Genomic DNA, 19,909 nt, shown 5'->3' on the forward strand with positions numbered 1-19,909 from the left:
TGACTCATTCCAGAAAAAGTATACTGATAGGTGGAGAGCCTGTAATCAGAAAAAGCCTGTAGTCACTTTTTCTAATACACATCAAATCTGGTTTAATGCTAGAATAGAAACATTTCAATTCACAAATGGTCTATATCAAACTATTATCATTTTATGAAGCTTTATTGATTTCTTTAACTTAAAAAATGTGCTGGCACATTTATCATGATCTGAGTCAAGTCATTTCATACTGTATTAAAAAAGCCTTCTCAGTGTATCTTCATTTTTATTCAGTCTTGTTTAAATGTTACAGTGCAGAATGACATAGTTTCAGATGAAAAGGTGCACTCGTTTTAAAAATACACACACGCACACACACGTTATATAATCACAACAGTCAGATAATCTAAATTCCTTGTATCCTACAAAGTTAAACCAATAAGGCTGAAGAGGAACAAATGGTGTTCACAATAAGGCCAATAAACATTCCAAAGGTACTGACTAATTACTAGGTCAGTTCATTTATCCAGAAGAATGTAACCTATAATGGTTTGAGAGCAATGTTTTACTCTGCAATATATATTAGGGTTAGTTTTCAAAGGGTGTAGAAACAAAGACAAAAGTCCAACAGGCAACTTATTTTACACATGATACAGTAACAATTTTCAAGGATTAATATCTTGAGGATGGGTCACAGACTAAACCACAGTGCCTCTGATGGAAAAAAAGTGACTCAAGGTGCATTAGGTCCAGTGCACACCAATACAATTTGCAGATGTTACTGCATTGTCTGTGGAGGCTACAAACCTCAGCACACCTAGCTCTACCTTTAAACTGTATTAAAGCATAACTGTTCAAATACAGTACCCTTTTAACAGTACGTCCATTACAGTGCAAAAAGTTGGATGGCACAGGTGGAAGACATAAGAGGAAACCACTTCGGTCCTTGAGGGTGTTTGCGTTTTGTGATGTAGAGAAGCTGTACAATTAAAGATAGCTAGGAGGTGAGTTTGTCCTATAGGAGGTAGAGTGAACGGACCTTCACTTTTCTCCTTCATGCTTATCCACATCAGAGTGAGCTCTTACATGGCTTATGTTTGCATCTCAAGAGGGTAGTTCACAGAGTGAACCAAAAAACCTCAGAAAGGAAAACAAAAGTGTCTTGATGTGCAGTATTGTTCTCAGACTGGTTCAGAATTTAGTGCATTGTAATCAATGATCTTTCCTGTTCACTTTTCCAATATAGCACTGTTGTTGTTCATGACAAAGCCTGTGAAAGCCTGAGAAACCAGTTATGGTCACAGATGGTTTTATGTGTTTTTTTTTCAGTGTGTAGTGTTTATCAGGACAAATATCATTACAGTCAAAATCACAATATTATTTTCGGATTATTTTATATTGTGCAGCACTAATTAAACTGGTTTTGGGGAAAGAAGAAGTTTTGTTGTATGACCAAAAATAAGATCAATTTCAACTCATAATAAAATAATAAAAATAATAACTCATAATAAAATCGCTTAAATGTCCCCAAACACTCTACTGATGTAGATTCAGGAGAATTAATGTTCCCTATGAAATGAAATTGCTTAGGAATGCATTTCATATGTTGTTTTTTTTTAAGAAATTGTTCATTGTACTCATTGTGGCTGTTCCTAGGTTGCAAATATAATTACAATTGTATCAAATGAAAATATCAGAACAGGAAATAAGCCTGTTCCCGGTTATGTCTCAAAATGCAATTCTAACAAAAGGGTAAATATTGATGCATTCCATAAGTGGACAGAAAGTAACTAGAACTAAAGAACATATCTGGACTTTGGAATAAAAAAACTGGGAAAAAACAAAAAAACAAGATTCTGTGCAAATGTTGCAGATGTCCTGCTAGTGCCATTCAGTGCTGTTAACACTCAGCATCCATGCTGCTGTTTGCTGCGTCGTTATTGTCTGCCGAGGAGCTGATGGTCACCTGTGGGTCCTCATGCTGCGCTGGGTGGCTAAGGCCACTGTGCTGTTTACTTTTCTCCTGCTCTTCATCCTTAAGCTCTCTGAAACACATGAAAGGCCATGGAAAGGTTCAGTGTGGATCTAACTGCAGAGTGAAACCCCTGCTTGCTTATTAATAACTGGGCACACAGGGCTTATATACAAGTAAGATGTCAGTTTAGGAAAGGGTTTTAGGTTTGTTTGGTGCACTTAAACCCATAACCAGGACTCATACTGGAAATCTCTGCACTCAGAGGTGTGAGCTCCACCACCATCAAAGAGGCAGGAAAAACAAAAGAAAGACACCAAAATGGTGTTGACAAAATTTATGAATAGGGCACATATAAAACACCAAAATGGAAAAATGGTTAAAAAATAATGGCTGCCACAGCTGAGTATCACTAGACACATTTATTTTTCAAAAATACTTTTTATTTGTTAGTTCCCGCATTTTTTCTGCTGTCATGACTTTGTCTCATTTCTTTTTCATTAGTAACTTTGTTTTATCATTACATATTGCTTTCTAATTCTTTTTCATTTTCATTAGTTTATTTTCCTTTTACAGCTACCTCTGAACTCCTGACATACCACAACCCTCTACAAAGGTGCACCAAAGTGCTGCACTAAAGGCTATCCTTAAGTATCCTTAAGATGGCTCTGTCCTGCTGCCCTCTATCTGTGAAGAGACATTATTTCACTTACAAAATACAGAAGATGTTGATCGTTGATATTTGTTGTTTGATAAAAGAGATCTGTGCCACCAAATCATTGTATTGTATTCTAAAAAGTGGCACAGAGTACTCTATGTACTGCAATTTCTATAATGACGGCATATACAGCTATATAGTGTGTATGAGTGTGTAAATATATCACCATTTTCCTCCAAATTACTGAAAACAAAAACAGCATCTTAAAGCTAAATTTTCTAAATGAAGCGATGACAGAATAAGTCACTTTACCGTGCAGAAGAGCCACTGATGACCAGTTCAGAGGGCTCATTCTCTGAGAGAGATGTACGAATAGCAGCAGTTTGCTTGCTAAGATTTGGTACAGTGCCCAAATCAGAACTGCTCCTGGGGCTGGAATCACTCCCTGAGAGAGAGCTGCTGCTTGGCCTGTCTGTGTCTTTTCCTGAGTCTGAACTGTGCCGGCCATTCAGACTATCAAACGAAGACACTTTGCTGATCTGACCTTCCACATCATCTGTAAAGGTATGAGAAAAGTTCGATTCAGCTTAAGGTTTATAAAAAATAATAAAAGGAAGCACATTTAAGAGTTCAAAGAGCAATGAAAAAAAAATAACATCAGACTAACCAGATGAAGATGGTTCACAGGCCTGTTTACGTCTCCTCCTGAGAATCACTTCCAGTTCACTGTCCTTCTTAAGAGGTAATGTTTCCTGGAAGCCACGACTTGGACTCTTTTTTACTGCATCCTGAGAAATCAAACAAAAACCTTCATGCATGTCCATGGTCATACATAATTGTATTAAAGTCATACAGAGTATAGGGAGAAAAGTACCAGGATGCCTTTTAGTTCCTCCATAGCACTCTCCTGGTGTTTCTCTTCACTAGCTGGGCTTGGCTGTTAAACAGAAAGTACATGGAGTACTGTATAGTACTTTTTAGAATACAATACAATACAATACAATTCAATACAATACAATGATTTGGTGGCACAGATCACTATTAGGTTATAAAACAACAAATATTCCCTAACGAAGTTTTCTATATTTTATAAATTACTGATATATAAGAACAACACAAAGTCTTTGGCACTTAAAACACTGAACATATTGTATATATGAAAATCCAGACCATGGGTCCAACCTACTGACCATGGGTCCAACCTACAATCCTTAGTGAGAAAGAGTGTTGTCATGGAGTCTTAGTCAATCAATGGCAAACACAGTCAGTTTACTCTCTCCATACGAGATGTCCACCCACAACATAAGCGCAATTGATTATTCCTCTGGGAGCATAATCAGATACTCGTTTTTTTATATGAGCTTCATTCATCAGTCTTACCACTTACCTTTGCAACAAATCTCTGCAGATGTGCCAATCGATTCAGCAGGACATATGCAGAACAAATATAAGATTGTGAATCATGGATCAGAACATACAGTCACAAACAAAGCATTGAACAACAATCCACATAACTAATACCAAGCATCACCTTTGTATCCTGTCCTTTAACAGGTCTAAGAACCACCCCATGTTTGATCCGTTCCATCATTTCATTCACAGCCTTTACTTTGACATCATCTGCAGCTTCTGGCACTGCACAGAAAGAAGAGAGTATTTGTCAGGTCAAGTCAGAACAAGACAAGTAAGGGCTACAAAGAATCTTGTGCTCTTTGGACTGCTGGAGTCAAACATAAAGTCACCTGGAGCCTGCTCTAATTTTGGAGAGCCTTTTCCAGACTTGGACGATTTCCTCATGATTGCAATGAGGGAGCTGTAAAGCAAGGAGTTTAGATTTGTGTCATCAAACCACCACTGAAATGTATGTTTATTACTAACACTGACAGAATAGAAATGAATAACCACTCACCATCCACTTTATAAGTACACCTGCTCATTTATGCCATTATCCATGTCTTTGGTTTTTGGATATTTTATACAGAAATATAGTAACTCTAGAGATGTGTGTTAAATTACCAGATCATCCATTTCTAAATCTACTATCAATAACAATGCCATGATCAAATTGATTTTTTTTCTTCATTCTAATGTTTGTTCTGAAACATTACACAAAGCTCTTGCTTGACCTTATGCACTAAGCTGCTGACACATGATTGGCTAATATGATAACTGCATGAATATACAAATGGACAATGGCTGTTCCTAATAACGTGGATGTTGAGAATAGTGTAATTTAAGCATGTTTGTGGACTAACAGCGATGAAGACTACAGTCTTTGTATGGCCCAGCCGAAACATTACCTGAGGGGGTTGCAGCGGGAGGGAGGTGGTGGAGGAGGAGGAGGAGGAGGAGGAGGAGGAGGAGGGGGAGGTGGAGGGGGCTGAGGAGGAGGAGCAGGGGGAGGTGCAGTCCCAGGAGATGGAGCTGGAGCTGATTCAGTTTTCCTCTGAGACTCCTGCAGCTCTTTCACTGCGGAAAACAGAAAGGCGTTACTGCAGCAGCTTTTTCCGAACACATTTGGACAGTGTTAAAAATAATGGTTCATGCTTCTCTGGTAGGTATACATCAAGACTCTGTTCTGTTCTGGCACCGAAGTGATGGAACGAACCTCCCCTAAGTGTCTGAACAACCGAGTTACTATCTTGAAACGACGAGTGAAGACCTGCCTCATCCTGAAACACGTAAACTAGCACTTATTTTCCCTGTCTGTAATCTATTGAACTAATCTTAATTTTAGAAAATACTACTCATACCTGGAGCAACAGCTGTATATAAAAACCGAGAATGTTGTGTGTAAAATTATATCATCCCAGATCCAACCAAAGATCCTCCTGTCTGTCATATGTCACTGTGCAATCTTAAAATACTAGTGCCTATAATCAGTCTATACTTATTTCCACTTCTGGATAAAAACTCTGGCTACAGAAATGCAACCTACATGAGTCAAGAATAAAGTAAATTCACTAAAATTGACAATAGTTATATGTTATATGGCAGCAAAACAACATTTACCGATTTTTATCTCATCTTCATAAACAACCTCGAGCTAGTAAGCCTGGTCTCTTCAGTTATCTCTAGCATGTCTCTGATGAAGAGGCGGCTATGTTCTATAGATATAAATGTTGTAATCTAACCATCAACCAGGCCTGATGATGGAGGGCCAATTGAAACTTGAAACTTACCTCTTCTCTCCAAGTCAGCACACTTTTTCACCTCCTGCTGGAGACGTTCTTCTGTGTCCTTTTTCTCCTCATCCAGTAACTCTAGCTGCTTCTGCAGCTCTTCTAGCTGCTTTCGCAAGGCACTCTCGTCCAGTTCAACCTCCAAAGCCTTCACCTACATAGAAAGATGAGAATGTAACATGTAGGAGCTACAAAGACATTTTGCTGGGAATCAAAGATTACAGTATTCCAGCTCCGACATGTCAACCTTTGGAAGATGTACAGTAACTAACAACAATCCATCAGCACATTCAGAATCAGATTATACAGTAAAGTAACTTATAGTGAACAAATCAAACCAACAACAAAACACTTTGTTAAGTGTACATTTACTATACAGCAAATTCTCAATGAATTATTTAGATAACACCCTCTTCAAAGCTTAACCTTTTTCAAAACCGCAGTTCTGTGGTTTAACATTGTAGGTGCTGTCATTATTGCAGAATATTGATTTAACCTTGCCCAAAATTTGCATGCAAGCCCTGGGCTGCTGCGGATTTATTGATGTCCCACAAGCTGTACTTCATCCTGCACCTGTCTGCTTGTAACCGCAGTTCTGTCAGCAATGCTGCAGTCCATCATTAAATTGGGTTCAGCAAATTAATTTTTTCTCATCAATGCATGTCACCTGGCCTACAACGCTTTAAACATGTGAGCAGGTTATGAGCTGCATCTGTGTCATTGCCAGTGGATTTCAGCACTTTCTGTATGCTTTTCTGTATATTACTGGAGGGATGCTGGACATCACCTCTGATCTGCTGGAGCTGTATTTAATGCAGTGCAGATGTGAAGGGAAGTCAAGCCTCTACCTTGCATCCACTTACAGTATTTGTTATTGCACCTCAAGGACATGATCAATCTGCTGACCCTGCAAACACAATGCGACTGAGGTTTTTCTGAAGCAAAATACTCTCAAACCAGGTCTAGAAGGCTTAGTGCGCATCTGGGACATTAATTCATTCATTCATTTATTTTCGACTGCTTATCCAAACTTCTCGGGTCACAGGAAGCCTGTGCCTATCTCAGGTGTCTTTGGGCATCAAGGCAGGATACACCCTAGACGAAGTGCCAACCCATCGCAGGGCACACACACACTCTCATTCACTCACACACTACGGACAATTTTCCAGAGATGCCAATCAACCTACCATGCATGTCTTTGGACCGGGGGAAGAAACCAGAGTACCCGGAGGAAACCCCCGAGGCACGGGGAGAACATGCAAACTCCACACACACAAGGCGGAGGCGGCGAATCAAACCCCACAACCCTGGAGGTATGAGGCAAACGTGCTAACCACTAAGCCACCGTGCCCCTGCATCTGGGACACTGTCTCTTAATTAATTTTTTTCAGTCCTTTGTTAAACTGTAGCTTTTTACTCTTCTAATTTACCGTACGATAGCACATGGAAATGATAAAGTTTATATATGTACCCCTTATTTAAGATTCACTCATGGTTGCACTTGTCAACATGGCAATATAATATTACAATCACAAGATATGACATCACAGTGTGCTTCTTGAACGAACTGTAGGTATCATCATCAGTACTTTTGCAACACTGACCATCTCTGTTGCCATGTTACTGTATGTAGTGAGTAACTAAATAAAACTTAAATAACTGTTTCCATTTTTGTTTCAGTTGCACAGTCTTTCCTTTTACTTTAAGTAGTATACTTTTTTAGATAACAGGGAGCATTTTAAATGAGACTCTGATATTTGCTAACCCTATATATTAAAAATACATATCATTGTGGGAGTGGAGGCATGGTCTAGTGCCACTTGTGAATAGAGGGCAGTCTGGGAGAAGGAGTAGGCAATTTCATGAATGAGCATACACCATGCTCTATTTATACGCTGTGTCTTGCAGTAAGACACTACAGTACATGCCAAGTAGAGAAAGCTGGTTTTGCACTGACACACAAATTCTCCCAACTGTGTCCTGCTGAGCCTGTGTGCATGTGTGAAATTTGAAAGTTTTTTGTTGTTGTTGTTGTTGTTGGTCAAAAGATTGAATGCTGAAAAGCACAGGCAGAAAACCCATAATAATAATGGTCTACCATAGTAATAATGGTCTACCTTTTCTTGGTGTTGCAGTCGTTCCTGCTCCAGGGTTTTGGTTATATTTGCTACATCCTCTAGTGCTTTGAGCAGCTGAACACTGGGGTCTGCCTGCTCCAGTAGAATCATACTCTGCCTGTTAGCTTCTTTTTGCTTCACCAACATCTAAAGGAGAAAAACAAGACCATTTGAGCTTAAACCGAAATCCAAAAAAACAATTGCGTTTATATAGAGACATCTGTCCTTAAAACATCGGATCAGTTACAACAAATAATGACAAAATCCATGGTGACAGAACTTATGACGTGTCTTATGTCTTATTTAGAGAATTTGTTCTATAATAGTAAATAATAAATCCTAATAAATACACAGTAATACTAGAGCTGAATGTACTAGATGTCGGAATATGACATCTTTTAGCATACTTCATGTGCATAGGTCTCTGCCTTCTGCCTCAGGCTCTGTTCCAGATCCAACTGTTCCTTCAGTCCTTCATATTCGTTAGCAGCCATCATGGACACTGAGAAGAGAAACATTATGTGAATGGTAACACAGTTTTGTTTTAAGTGCTGTACTGCTTTACTGTAGCTAATGGTTTTTATAATCAAAGTGAATACAAACACAGAGGGAGGGAGTTCAGAAGATATTTGATTCAATTACATTTCCCTAGTCAAAGCCAAAGGGATTTCCAGTGCTGGACCTCATCCTATTTAATTAAATCATGCTGTTTAATGGGGAAAAACAGGAAGCAAAACAACTCGCGCATGGTGATGTCATGCATAGAAAATTGAATGCGTGGCTCCACAGTATGAAAGAAAAGGCCACATAACTGACAGTACCTCATCATATTTAAATAGAACAGCATTAGTTATCTCATAATAATAAAAAACTGTGGGTACAAGAGTACAGCTCACCTCTGTTGAATCTCTTGATGGTCTTGCTTTGCTGTTCAGTGGTCTTATAAAGCTCCTTCATCTCTGCTTGCTCTTTTTCAGTCTAGTAAATGATAAAAAGTGTTTAAAACACATACCATACAGGTCACATAAAACAATATTAAAATTAAAAAATATATTCTGAAAATATTAAGTAACAAAATTCATTGAAATAGTATTTATGTCTCCCATATCACTTGTTGACAGATTCTGAAGGATACTATGAGGCTTCGTTACTAATTAATTTATTATTCAATAGGTTCAGGTATGTCAGGATCCCCAAGTCCCCCACACAGCTCTGTTAAGCACGAGTTAACTCGCTCTCTTATGACAAAACCAGTAGGTACTTACAAGCACTGTCAGCTCCTCGATTTGTCTTTGCTGCTCCTGTAACTGACAGGCTAACTGCTTTTTTTCCACAAGTAAAGTGCTGACTGTTTCCTGAAGATCTACAGAAACAAGTAGTGCTTGAAAATAAAGTGGTTCTCTTTATATATCCTAATTTAAGAGTTTTTTCTTACTGTGTACCTTTGACCTGCTGCTGGTACTGGGTGTAGGGGTCCGGGCTGTGCTCCTGGGGATCGCTTTCCTCCTCTAGAGAGATGCAGTCTGATATGCTGGGCAGGAGCTCATCCAGACACGGTCGAGATGACAGGCTTAAATACTTAAGCTTCTTGTTCTCACAGTTCAGCTGTCAAAGTATTATTATTCCAGATAAACCACAATTGCACATCACATGGAAATTCAGCTTAGTGGCACAACCTAAGCAGAATAATCGTATGTAAAGTATGTAAAGGATGCTTACCTTGGTGGCCAGTGCTTCAGCATTTTCCCGACAGGACTTCTCAATCTCAAGCTGAGTCTGCAGCACATTCACCTCCTCAATTACCATTTGGGAAACTAAACAAAAAAACAACAATTTTAAAACAGCATAAATTGCTAATCTTACACTTTCAGAATTAAACAGACATTATTTAACATTAGATTGTAAGTAAAATAACAACCAGAAACATGCCTATATTTTTTCTAGCATGTAAGAGGAACCACCTAAATGCTTATCTGTTACATGTTCACAATGAAGAGCCTCTCAACAGTTTTGACAACACAAATACCCTGACACAGAATCTTACTAGAGTAACAATACACCATGTGGAAGCCTTACAATGGCAGATCAGGTGTCATAGCATTATAGCAAAGTCAAGCAAGTTCACATCTAAATGCTTGCTCAGTAGGGTACCACTGTTTGTGCAAGGAATTTGATTGTTTCTTCTTCTTCATCACTGTGCATTAGAAAAAGAAGAAAATGTAGCAATGCATGGGCATTATTTTGCAAAAAAACAAAAAAAAAAAAACAACAACAAAAAAAAACCAACAAAACATGGAAATCAATCAACCAAATTCTACATACTGTATGATTCACCTGGGGTTTTATGCGGCCGAATGAAGAATCAATTCTTTTAGAAAGCAGCAAGTGAATAATGCATGCAGTCAGAGTAGAATATATCATCAGCCTGCATAATGGCTGCTGAATACCTTTATCTTTCAGCAAACATTTTTCACACTGAAGTCAACTGAGCACACCATGAGATTGTGATGCATTGTGTTTCCATTTGATCCTCAGATACTTGCTCTTGGATAACAGAAGTGGAACCTGATGTGATGTGGTCTTCTACTATTGTAGCTCATCAACCACAAGGTTTGATGTATTGTGCATTCTAAAATGCTTTTTTGTTCACCACAGTTGTAAAGAGTGAATAGATTTCCTATATTTAGTCATTCATATTTATGGTATTTGGCAAAGGACTTGCAAAAGTGTTTTGTAGTCTCTATAGATAAATATGTTACTGGTTAACTAGGTCACAGAGCAATAATACCACCAGTCCTTTTTTTTTTATATTTCAAGTGCCATTCAGCTCAGACTAGTCTTGTCATGTTTCTCTGATCTGCCCCAAAAACTAGCTGTTTTGTCCTGCAGACCCTTCACTCACACGATGTTTTTGGTTTGTTATTTGTGTGAAAATCTCAAAAGATCAGCAGTTTCTGAAACACTCAGTCCATCCAATCTGGCACTAACAACCAAGACACAGAGATCACACCTTTCCCCCTATCCTGATATGAACATTAACTGAAACTCTTGACCTGAAGCTGCACGATTTTATGCAAATAAGCAAGAGCACAAGTGTTCATATTAAAGTTGATGGTGAGTTTACATGTAAGGTGGAGAGTGATATAAATAATTAAAAGATGCTGATGCAGGTATTAAGCAGCTAGATGCAATTGTGCAAAATATTATTGCAGAACTGTATTGCAGATTTCACTAAGGACGTTTTGTCTGGGAAAGACACATCGCCTCAAGCTCATCTTGGCGGCGTTTGATATTTTGCACTTTTTTCTGTTTGGATATCACCTCTGCAAAACTTCTATGATAAATTGTGCTTGGCATATAAGCAGAACCTTCCAGAAACCCATTACTAAATCTGTTTATATCTTTTCATGAATAAAGACTCGTCTCAATATGCTACCAACAATCAGTTTTATCAAAAGTAACATATAATGCAGTAACTAATTTAATATTGTATGATTTAGAGCAGTTTTAGTGCAAAATGCTCTGTTGTAATATGATGCAATGTGATTCAATATTGTGCACAAAGTTTGCCCTGAGCACAGTTCATTCATACCTTCTAATTTATTCATCAGAGTGAGATAGGATGTACAGGCTGGTGGTAATGAACATTCAGCTGGCCTGTGGTTTCACTCTCTAAAAAGGTCAAGGCTCTCTGTCCTACAAAGCCCTCTGGACATTAGCTCTACTCTTTTAGCTTCCTAATGACTAACTGAGCTTGGCCATTCAGATTCTAGGTCAGTGACTGTGTTGTGCTGTGTGAGAACAATATGGCTCATGATTCATGTACTAACACAGTCTGCTGGTGTTAAGCTAATATTAGTCAGAATGAACACTGAGCACCCCTTTAGATTACAGTGATTAAGCTCTACTGATAAATCTGAACAGTCACTTGTTAATAAGTGTGCAAATGGTTGAAGAACTTCGGTTGAAGACCTAATTGCATGGTTGCAGACTTACTGAAGACATACTTCTGTTTGTTGTACGTGTGTATTTTAAAAAAAATAAAATAAAATAAATAAATAAAAGATCCTGAGCCGACACCCCTAATAAAATGCTAACTGAATTTATTATTTAAAAAAAAATTAAAAGCAGCTAACAGCTGCCCAGGAACATCCTATTAGAAATGATTTTTATTCATCTGGAACAATTGTCATATTAAATGCAGTCAAGGTGTACAATCAGTGACTTAATCAAAAAACAATAATGTATATAGTGACTCCGTTTTACTCGGTAGATGGTGAGGGAACATTAACTAATACTCGCTGAAGCATCTTTAAAATAGAGATTGGAAGCAGTTATTTTGCCATATTCTGCCTTTTATATACTTCAGTGGTTTCTCAAGCACAGCCAATGTTAATATAGCATTTGAACCAATCACAAGCAGTCAGCACAAACCCACTGCATGTCAGAAACTAGGCCAAATTATACTGACATTCATGTTAGGTACTGCAGAAAACTATGCTAATGTTAGTGTCAGTGTATACTGTGCACTGGCTTCAAGATGCTATGTCATATACATAAACAATTTTGTACATTTGTACATGAAAAACATGTCAAATTTATTTTCAACATAAGCTGCAAGAAAGTCCAATCAGAAAAAATCTTGTGACAACAGAGGCACTTTCAATTATTCAATAATTCATAGTTGTAGTTTTAAATGATTCAAAGGATGAGTACAGTAATTGTCAGAGTCTATTTAACCCTCCACTGGGAATGGTGGTAGCTCCAGGAGAAAGCTTTGATTGTTTTAGAGTCTGGAGCTTCATCTGACTGAGCTCTATTGATCCATACAGCATGTCTTGATGAACCATGTACTATATACATGTTAGAAAAAAACAAATAAGAGTTTCTATTAAACTTAAAAGCAGGGTAATGCATGAACTTGCCATTCCCATTTTTCCTTTTTAATATAAAAACAATATAAAATATTTTTAGTTAAAATGACCAGACAAGATGACATGCATTTATGGCATAAAAAAGATGGAACTGGAAAATATGTCCAATACAATCCAACACAAACAATGTCGGATTGCTGTATCACCTCAAGCAGTAAAATAAGTCATGCCAACTTCCGCAGCTCACTGTGCATGATAAAACTAAGACATCTATACGTCTAATGTACTATCACTACATCTAGAAACTCAAAAAGGCTGTTAATTAATGCCTTTTTTAAAAATGAAACACACATGCACATATAACTCAATACTTATAGAGAACATGCTAAATATCACATTATAATAATCAAATAATAATTATTGTAAAAGGATAGCTACAAACACATGTACCATCATAACTGATGGTAGCTCATAAACTGCATTAATAGAAACCCTAGAAATTAATATAACCCTAGAAAAAAGCAGAAGTAACCACATGGAACACATAAAACGTTAGGAAGAGAAATATAGCAACCTGCTCACCTGACTCTATGATCCAAAAGATGGTTTACAAGCAACAAAACCTAAAGGTGACTATGTATCCTTACGTGGCATTAATTGCAACTAAGATGCACTTTACGGTGGCTCATTCAGAAGACAGCTTGGAGGCAGTGTGATAATGAGATGGGTTAGAGGGAAGGTGACATCAAACATACAGCCAATACACCAGGTGTCAGATTAAGGGAATAATGAAGTGAGTGACTCCTACAGAACCCTCATGGGAAAGCGGATGCTGATGGAGTATCGTGTAGTTTAATACGTGACCTACAGCATCTAAATACATGCAGTGGCCTGAGAGAACACACCAGATGTTGCAAGATCTTTTTTGAGATATAAAATTATCCATATGAAATGATCCATATCACCCAGAACTACATGAAGGTAAAATAAGGCAGTCTACCTAATGATGCCTAAAACCTAATGAGTGTTATTATCACACACAGTGAGTGAATACCACTGTTTGTTCAAGTTGTTGCATAGCAGGGGTGAAAACGACATAAGCCTAATTAGGCTTCAGATTGTAATTAGACACCAGCTGTCAAAATGTCCACCTACTCTGCCAATATAATGAAATCTTAAAATACAGTTTGCTTCTGTTTCACTTCTGGATGCAACTGCTTTGGTAAATGATAACAAATCAACAGTAATGTCAAAATTTCACCATATGAAGGATTTTCCCATCCCAGGACACATATACTGTGTAAATGTAAACGAGAGCAAGTGGAGGATGCTGACTCTGCACAATACAAGTCTCACTCAGCATCCTTCAAATGAAGCTGGCTAAGCCTGGATGCTGATGATGAATAAAATCTACAGTTTCCCTGACCCATTTAAGAAAAACACACGGCCTGAAAAACCCAAGAAATTAGGAAGGTAAAGAATATGCTAGAAAAAATAGGGTTCCTCATAGGTTCCATCTGTTCTGGTGTTCTTCATATAAAATATAAACCTGAATCCTTCACATTTTTCTATATAAGTATATCAGATTATTAAACACTTGTCTTTTGAAGGTATTTTTTCAAGATGTTTATTCAAGTTGTTCACACTTCAGGAGTTACTATTCATTCTTGAGAAAAGCCTTTAACCCCTAATTACTCAACTCTACGCCTGTATTGGTGTCAGCCAAATAAATATATTTCTGTACTTTTCCTATAAAGTACTTCTCCTTTATTTATCATATCACCGAGCATTTTTACAGCTGATTTAAACAATCAAAATAATCCAGTTATTAAAAGACTACTAGCATTATAGCACTTGCTCACCTCAAACAGCTTTCAGGTGAACTTACCTCTCTTTATGTGCTTAAGCTGTCTTTCGGCTGCATCTCTCTCTTCAGTCAGTCTCAGGCACTGAAGAATTTATAAAAGGGGATGACAATCACTTACTGTGACACTCTATTACTTTGTGTAAGATGTGTTTTATTTCTATATTTAATATTTACATTTCCAGCATTTAGCAGACACACTTATCCAGAGTGACTTACATTTTTATATCAAATTATACGACTATAAATTTGAGGGTTAAGGGCCTTGCTCTGGGGCCCAACAGTGGCAGCTTGGTGGACCTGGGATTCAAACATATAGCCTTCCGATCCATAGCCCAACACCATTAGGCTACCACATGCCCATATATAATATAATATAATATAATATAATATAATATAATATAATATAATATAATATAATATAAGATGTCTTTCTATACAAATATTAATTTGCATGATCTGCTAAAGAGGCAATGCACCAGAAATTCTTTAGCTAATTTTCCCAGTATGTATTAAGTAATTATGTTTGTATGTTGATGAATATATATATATATATATAGCATCGCTTCTTATATACTTAGGTAAGTCTACTGTATCCAGGTGAGATCATTCACTAAAGAACGAGTGAGTCATGTGTGCGATTTATTTTATATTTGTATATTTTACCTGGCAAAGTGCACATGGTTTTAGCTTCTCGAGTACCTTTTGGTCCTTAAGGTCCAATTATGCACCTTAAAATTTTTGAGGTTTTATATATATATATATATATATATATATATATATATATATATATATATATATATATATATATATATATATATATATCACCGTACTATTGTGTTCAGTGAAATGTAACCATCTGTGCATGAAATTAAATGATGCACAAACAATTCAGCTGCAACTGGGTGTGTGCCACTGTGGCCTGAATAAATCACAATGCCGTGTATGTGTCTTAACCCAAAGAAACTCCATATTACGCTCCATGCACGTCTTATAATCACACCCTATTCCTAATGCACTTTATTTAGTTTTAGAACCAGAGCATCATTTACCTCGGTCTTGGCTCTGTGAGCCTCTCCCTGCTCGTCTCCTCCACCGGCCTCCATCGTTTCTGAAATGATGCACAAGGTAACAAGGCGCGCGCGCACAATAACCCGTTACAAACGGACACTGGGTCCGTTCAACATTATTTAAAAACTCGGTACCCGATTAAAAACTGTTCAATGAAAAGATATGAAGCGTGATATTACCATTACCAGACAACCGCCTCGCATCCATAACCCTTCAGCAGACGGTCTGCGGTTCCACCCGGCAGGATGAGAGACTCTCCGGTGCGTGCGCGCGCAGCCAGCACCGAGACCAGAGCACGCGCGCCGCGCAATGATGCCAGTTCACACATAACGCTTATAGATCGCTCCGCCCCTTAAATATGCAAATTACAGGATAATGTATTCAACACCGCCTGACCAATTACGTGTACGGAATAAAAATAAATCAGAATTTACCGTTATCGTGGTAAAATTTAGTGAATTTAATCTCCTAAAGTTAGACGAGCACGTGACCGACCTGAGCCAGACGAAGCTCCGCCCACAGAATGCATTTTCCATCATAGGCAGCTTTTTGTTATCAATACAAACCACAGAATTAGACTTTACTTTGTTTAAGGGATATTAAAACAACCTAAAACGAGCCATAAATGTAAAATTTAGAAGTTCCGACATAATGACAAAAAATATTAATAGTGATTTGTATTGTTTAAAAATATATATATATTTTTTTTGTTTATTTGTTTTGTTTAATCCTGTAAAAATGTGTTTATTTGCTTCATAATCAGAAATTAGTAATTGCATAAAAATATGAAATCTAAGATTTAGTACATCAAATGTGGCTTATAAAAAGCTTAAATAACTTGATAACATGACATGCTAACTCTCTTTCCAAACAGTCAATTATAGAAAAAATTCTGGTGTGTAAAATTTTCTGTTACCAAAAATACTTGGCATACTTACCAATTTGTGGGACGCTAAGAGATTTTTGACTAAAGAAATGAACTTGAACTACAAAAAAAAAAACCTGACAGAATATAAGCAATGTAGAAGGAAATTATGTTTAGTTAAAATATCTTCCATTTATTTAAAAATGCATGTGGTACTATCAAAATACAAAAAATAAAAATAAAAAAATAACTCTAATCAAATACAAAACAGTAAACAAAGACAATGCAGGAAACAATAGCAATAAAAAAGGGTTTGTGGCAATAATGAAAGTGATGCAATATTAAAGTACTTCTTCCACTTGCATTTTAGAGTGAACATGAACATGAACACGTCTGATAGTAATCTCAGTTGTTAAAAGAGAATGAAAATGTAGTAGATCCACATATTGATAAAATATTTGTTGAAAACTGGATACCATAAAAGAATACAGGATGTTTTCATTCTAACAAATATTCTTTATAAATTAGTCTTCATAAACATCCTTAATAAACACTGGCCCTGAAAGAATGAAAAAGGACGAGAATCAGACTTTCAAACAACAAAGATTAAAATGTAAAACCAATATAAACATAAACGTCGTTGCATTCATACTAACCAGATATTGCATAAATACTAACCTAACACTCCTCCAAATGAATGAATTTTTTTAATTACATAGTAATCTAGCTAGTCAAGGTTAAATATTGTGCAAACATGCTTTTGTCTGTCAAATATAATAGATGCCAAATACACAAACATTATAAAATGTACCTGGAAAAAACTGCAATGGTTATTAGAGCCAGAACTAGCTCCAGAGCATAGAAGCAGAGTAAGATTGCATTAAGGATAAATTCAAGACGCAGTATAAATGTTTGCAGTAGAAGATAGTAGACACTTAGTACTGTGCAGGGCACCAAGACACCGACACTAACAATGAGCATTAGGGAGCGCTCACACAGGTTTCCCTTCGAGCCTGAGAAAGAAAAAAAAAGGATTTCAGTCACAATGTTATCAACTACATTCAGACTCACTACAAAACGTAAAATGCTAAAATGTAAAATGATATACACGGACCATAAAATAGTCGCAAAGCTTCCAAACCAAGGTATAGAAGCAACAGAACAATATCCAGGATAAGATTAGCCTGAGGGTATGGCAGCAATATTCCTGAAGAGGTGATTAATCATAAATATAATGAATATTAATAATTTTTTACATTTTAATTGCTCAAATCAACAGAAAACTGATTATATGCATGCAATAAAATTTCCAATTTACTAAAAATTCCTATCTTGTAGATATGCCCACTGGCCATTTTATCTGTTACATCTATGAAATTTATATCTTACAGTATAACAGTAGTCCATCTGTCACCCTGCACAATTTGTAGTGAGTGGCATTGTAGTGTTTGATGTACTAAACACAGAAGTGTTGCAGGGGTTTCTAAACACTGTGTACTCTCATGTCCTACTTTGTTATACAGATCAACCATGTAAATGTACAGTTCAAAACTGTAGCCTTTTTTCCATGTAAATTTGGGTTGTGTCCTCTAGTGTCCCTTACTGTTGCTTCTTATGAACTCATTCCACATCACTACCGTGTCATGCTCACCGCTGAGAATTATCCTAAAAAGGGCAGCAGTAGCCTTATGTTCATACCCCTGGATGGGGTAAAGGCTAATGAATAAAACACACAAAGTAAGTATACCTAAAAAACTGCCAAACCAAGTGTCTTGCTAACTTCACTTTTAACTTGAGAAATAAGAAATCTTGACCATTTACCTTTATAGATAAACATCAGAATTTCAGCTATAAAGAAGGCAGAAAAATACCAGCTGTTCAAATAAAACAGGACCTGCAGGGGCATGGAGGACAACTGATATATTGTTAAGAAGGCTAATATCAAACTAGTGTTCATTTGAAACAATCTAGACGTTGATTTAACAAAACAACAAAAGAATACAGAAAGAGAAACAGGAGATAATATAATATTGAGAGGATACAATGGAGTGCCGTCCTAGAAAAAGAAAAAGAAAGAAAGAAATGGTTATAACTCATATTATCTGTCACATTAACTGGTGGTTTATATACTGAAATAATTAATAAACTACAGCGGTTACACTAATCGTTAGTTGGAACAATTTTAAAACAGAATAGTTTCATAATCCCCACATAAATGAACTGCTTGTTTTGCTTGTTTTAAGTATTTCCCTTCATAAACAGAAGGAAAAAACAAATTATAATTACATTAGCAAAAGTAAGTAAAATAATAACAGAGTCTATGCTCATTTCTTTAAAAAAATAAAATACTAAACCTATGCTTCATAGGTATCCATTATAAACGTATGTGCAGACGACAGCCTTTGTTTAATTTTGTTAGCCAAACATTACACCAAGTAATTTAAAAATGCAATTCTTTGCAAGCGTCTTACCGTGGGCCGCCATATTGGAACGCCATGGCGACGGCGTCGTATTGCGAGGGCAACAGTTGCTTCTCCTCCAATAAGAATTCGCCAGATATAAACGTGACAGCAGCCGAATCATACGTCAGGTGATGGGCATGCGCATTAAAATGTTTACATAAACCTGGTTAAAGGAGTATAGATAGGGCTTCTCTCATTAGTTCATGACCTTTCGTACACCTTGTATCATTACTTAAACTTTCACGTGAAGCAATCGACACATTTATTACATTTTAACATAAATTTTGTGCACTAATGAATGAATCAGTGAACTTATCATTATTAACTTATTCATAATTATACATATTCCACATATAGGGCAATATACAGTCTTATAAAGTATATTACAATGTTACCTTTAAATGTTTAATATATATAAAGCACATTTGGCATTTGAGAATGAAAGCCACAATGTTTTCTAAATAGATATATTATCTATGTATGTGTGTGATCATCTGGTACCCTTTCATGACAGTTCAGTCATTCGTTCCTTCTTTAATTCATCAGTATTGAAGCATAAATCAGGTGGAAGAAACCCAGAGAACCCATAGGAAACTTACCAGGTACACCAAGAGAAGAGGGATAGTAATTAAAGCTCAGGATCAAACCATGGAGCATTGTGACTGCCATGCTTGTGAAATGCCATGCATGTGAAAAGCTACCTCCAGTGCACCTCGCTACCTCAAAACTACTAGCACTGCTTGAATGGTCCCACCATCTCTCAGGGTAAAAGGGAGGTATAAAGCAAGACTCTTTTCTGTTCTGGCACCAAGGTAGTGGAATGAATTTCTCCTAGATGTCTGAACAGCTGAGTTCCAGGTTTCAA

General features: G+C 36.9%; 2 protein-coding genes across 7 annotated transcripts; both read right to left on the bottom strand.

Annotated features, from left to right (window-relative positions):
• Positions 1 to 190: 190 nt before the first annotated feature.
• Positions 191 to 16,419, bottom strand: shtn3 (shootin 3). 3 transcript variants are annotated; one of them, XM_047802315.1, is made up of 19 exons: positions 16,213 to 16,418; positions 15,897 to 16,068; positions 15,699 to 15,757; positions 14,671 to 14,731; positions 9,628 to 9,722; positions 9,351 to 9,513; positions 9,174 to 9,271; positions 8,805 to 8,886; positions 8,316 to 8,410; positions 7,909 to 8,055; positions 5,792 to 5,945; positions 4,910 to 5,078; positions 4,352 to 4,422; positions 4,141 to 4,244; positions 3,997 to 4,011; positions 3,484 to 3,546; positions 3,277 to 3,397; positions 2,922 to 3,165; positions 192 to 2,024 (listed from the first exon to the last, which is right to left on the bottom strand). In XM_047802315.1, the coding sequence occupies exons 2-19, from the start codon at positions 15,922 to 15,924 to the stop codon at positions 1,880 to 1,882; spliced, it is 1,914 nt and encodes a 637-aa protein (XP_047658271.1). In that variant the 5' UTR covers positions 15,925 to 16,068; positions 16,213 to 16,418; the 3' UTR covers positions 192 to 1,879. The 3 variants fall into 3 exon arrangements, with proteins under 3 accessions (XP_026991406.2, XP_047658271.1, XP_047658270.1); XM_027135605.2 differs by having other exon boundaries at positions 191 to 2,024; positions 15,903 to 16,419; XM_047802314.1 differs by having other exon boundaries at positions 15,897 to 16,418.
• A 330-nt stretch (positions 16,420 to 16,749) lies between these two features.
• On the bottom strand, positions 16,750 to 19,196 carry tmem216 (transmembrane protein 216). 4 transcript variants are annotated; one of them, XM_047802319.1, is made up of 7 exons: positions 19,054 to 19,194; positions 18,625 to 18,638; positions 18,404 to 18,497; positions 18,186 to 18,298; positions 17,697 to 17,789; positions 17,394 to 17,595; positions 16,750 to 17,141 (listed from the first exon to the last, which is right to left on the bottom strand). In XM_047802319.1, the coding sequence occupies exons 4-7, from the start codon at positions 18,211 to 18,213 to the stop codon at positions 17,126 to 17,128; spliced, it is 339 nt and encodes a 112-aa protein (XP_047658275.1). In that variant the 5' UTR covers positions 18,214 to 18,298; positions 18,404 to 18,497; positions 18,625 to 18,638; positions 19,054 to 19,194; the 3' UTR covers positions 16,750 to 17,125. The 4 variants fall into 4 exon arrangements, with proteins under 4 accessions (XP_047658275.1, XP_047658272.1, XP_047658274.1 ...); XM_047802316.1 differs by lacking the exon at positions 18,186 to 18,298 and having other exon boundaries at positions 19,054 to 19,193; XM_047802318.1 differs by lacking the exons at positions 18,186 to 18,298; positions 19,054 to 19,194 and adding an exon at positions 18,937 to 19,049.
• Between the last annotated feature and the right edge of the window lie 713 nt (positions 19,197 to 19,909).

The sequence above is a fragment of the Tachysurus fulvidraco genome, chromosome 17, assembly GCF_022655615.1.
Source record: "Tachysurus fulvidraco isolate hzauxx_2018 chromosome 17, HZAU_PFXX_2.0, whole genome shotgun sequence".
Lineage (NCBI taxonomy): Eukaryota > Metazoa > Chordata > Actinopteri > Siluriformes > Bagridae > Tachysurus > Tachysurus fulvidraco.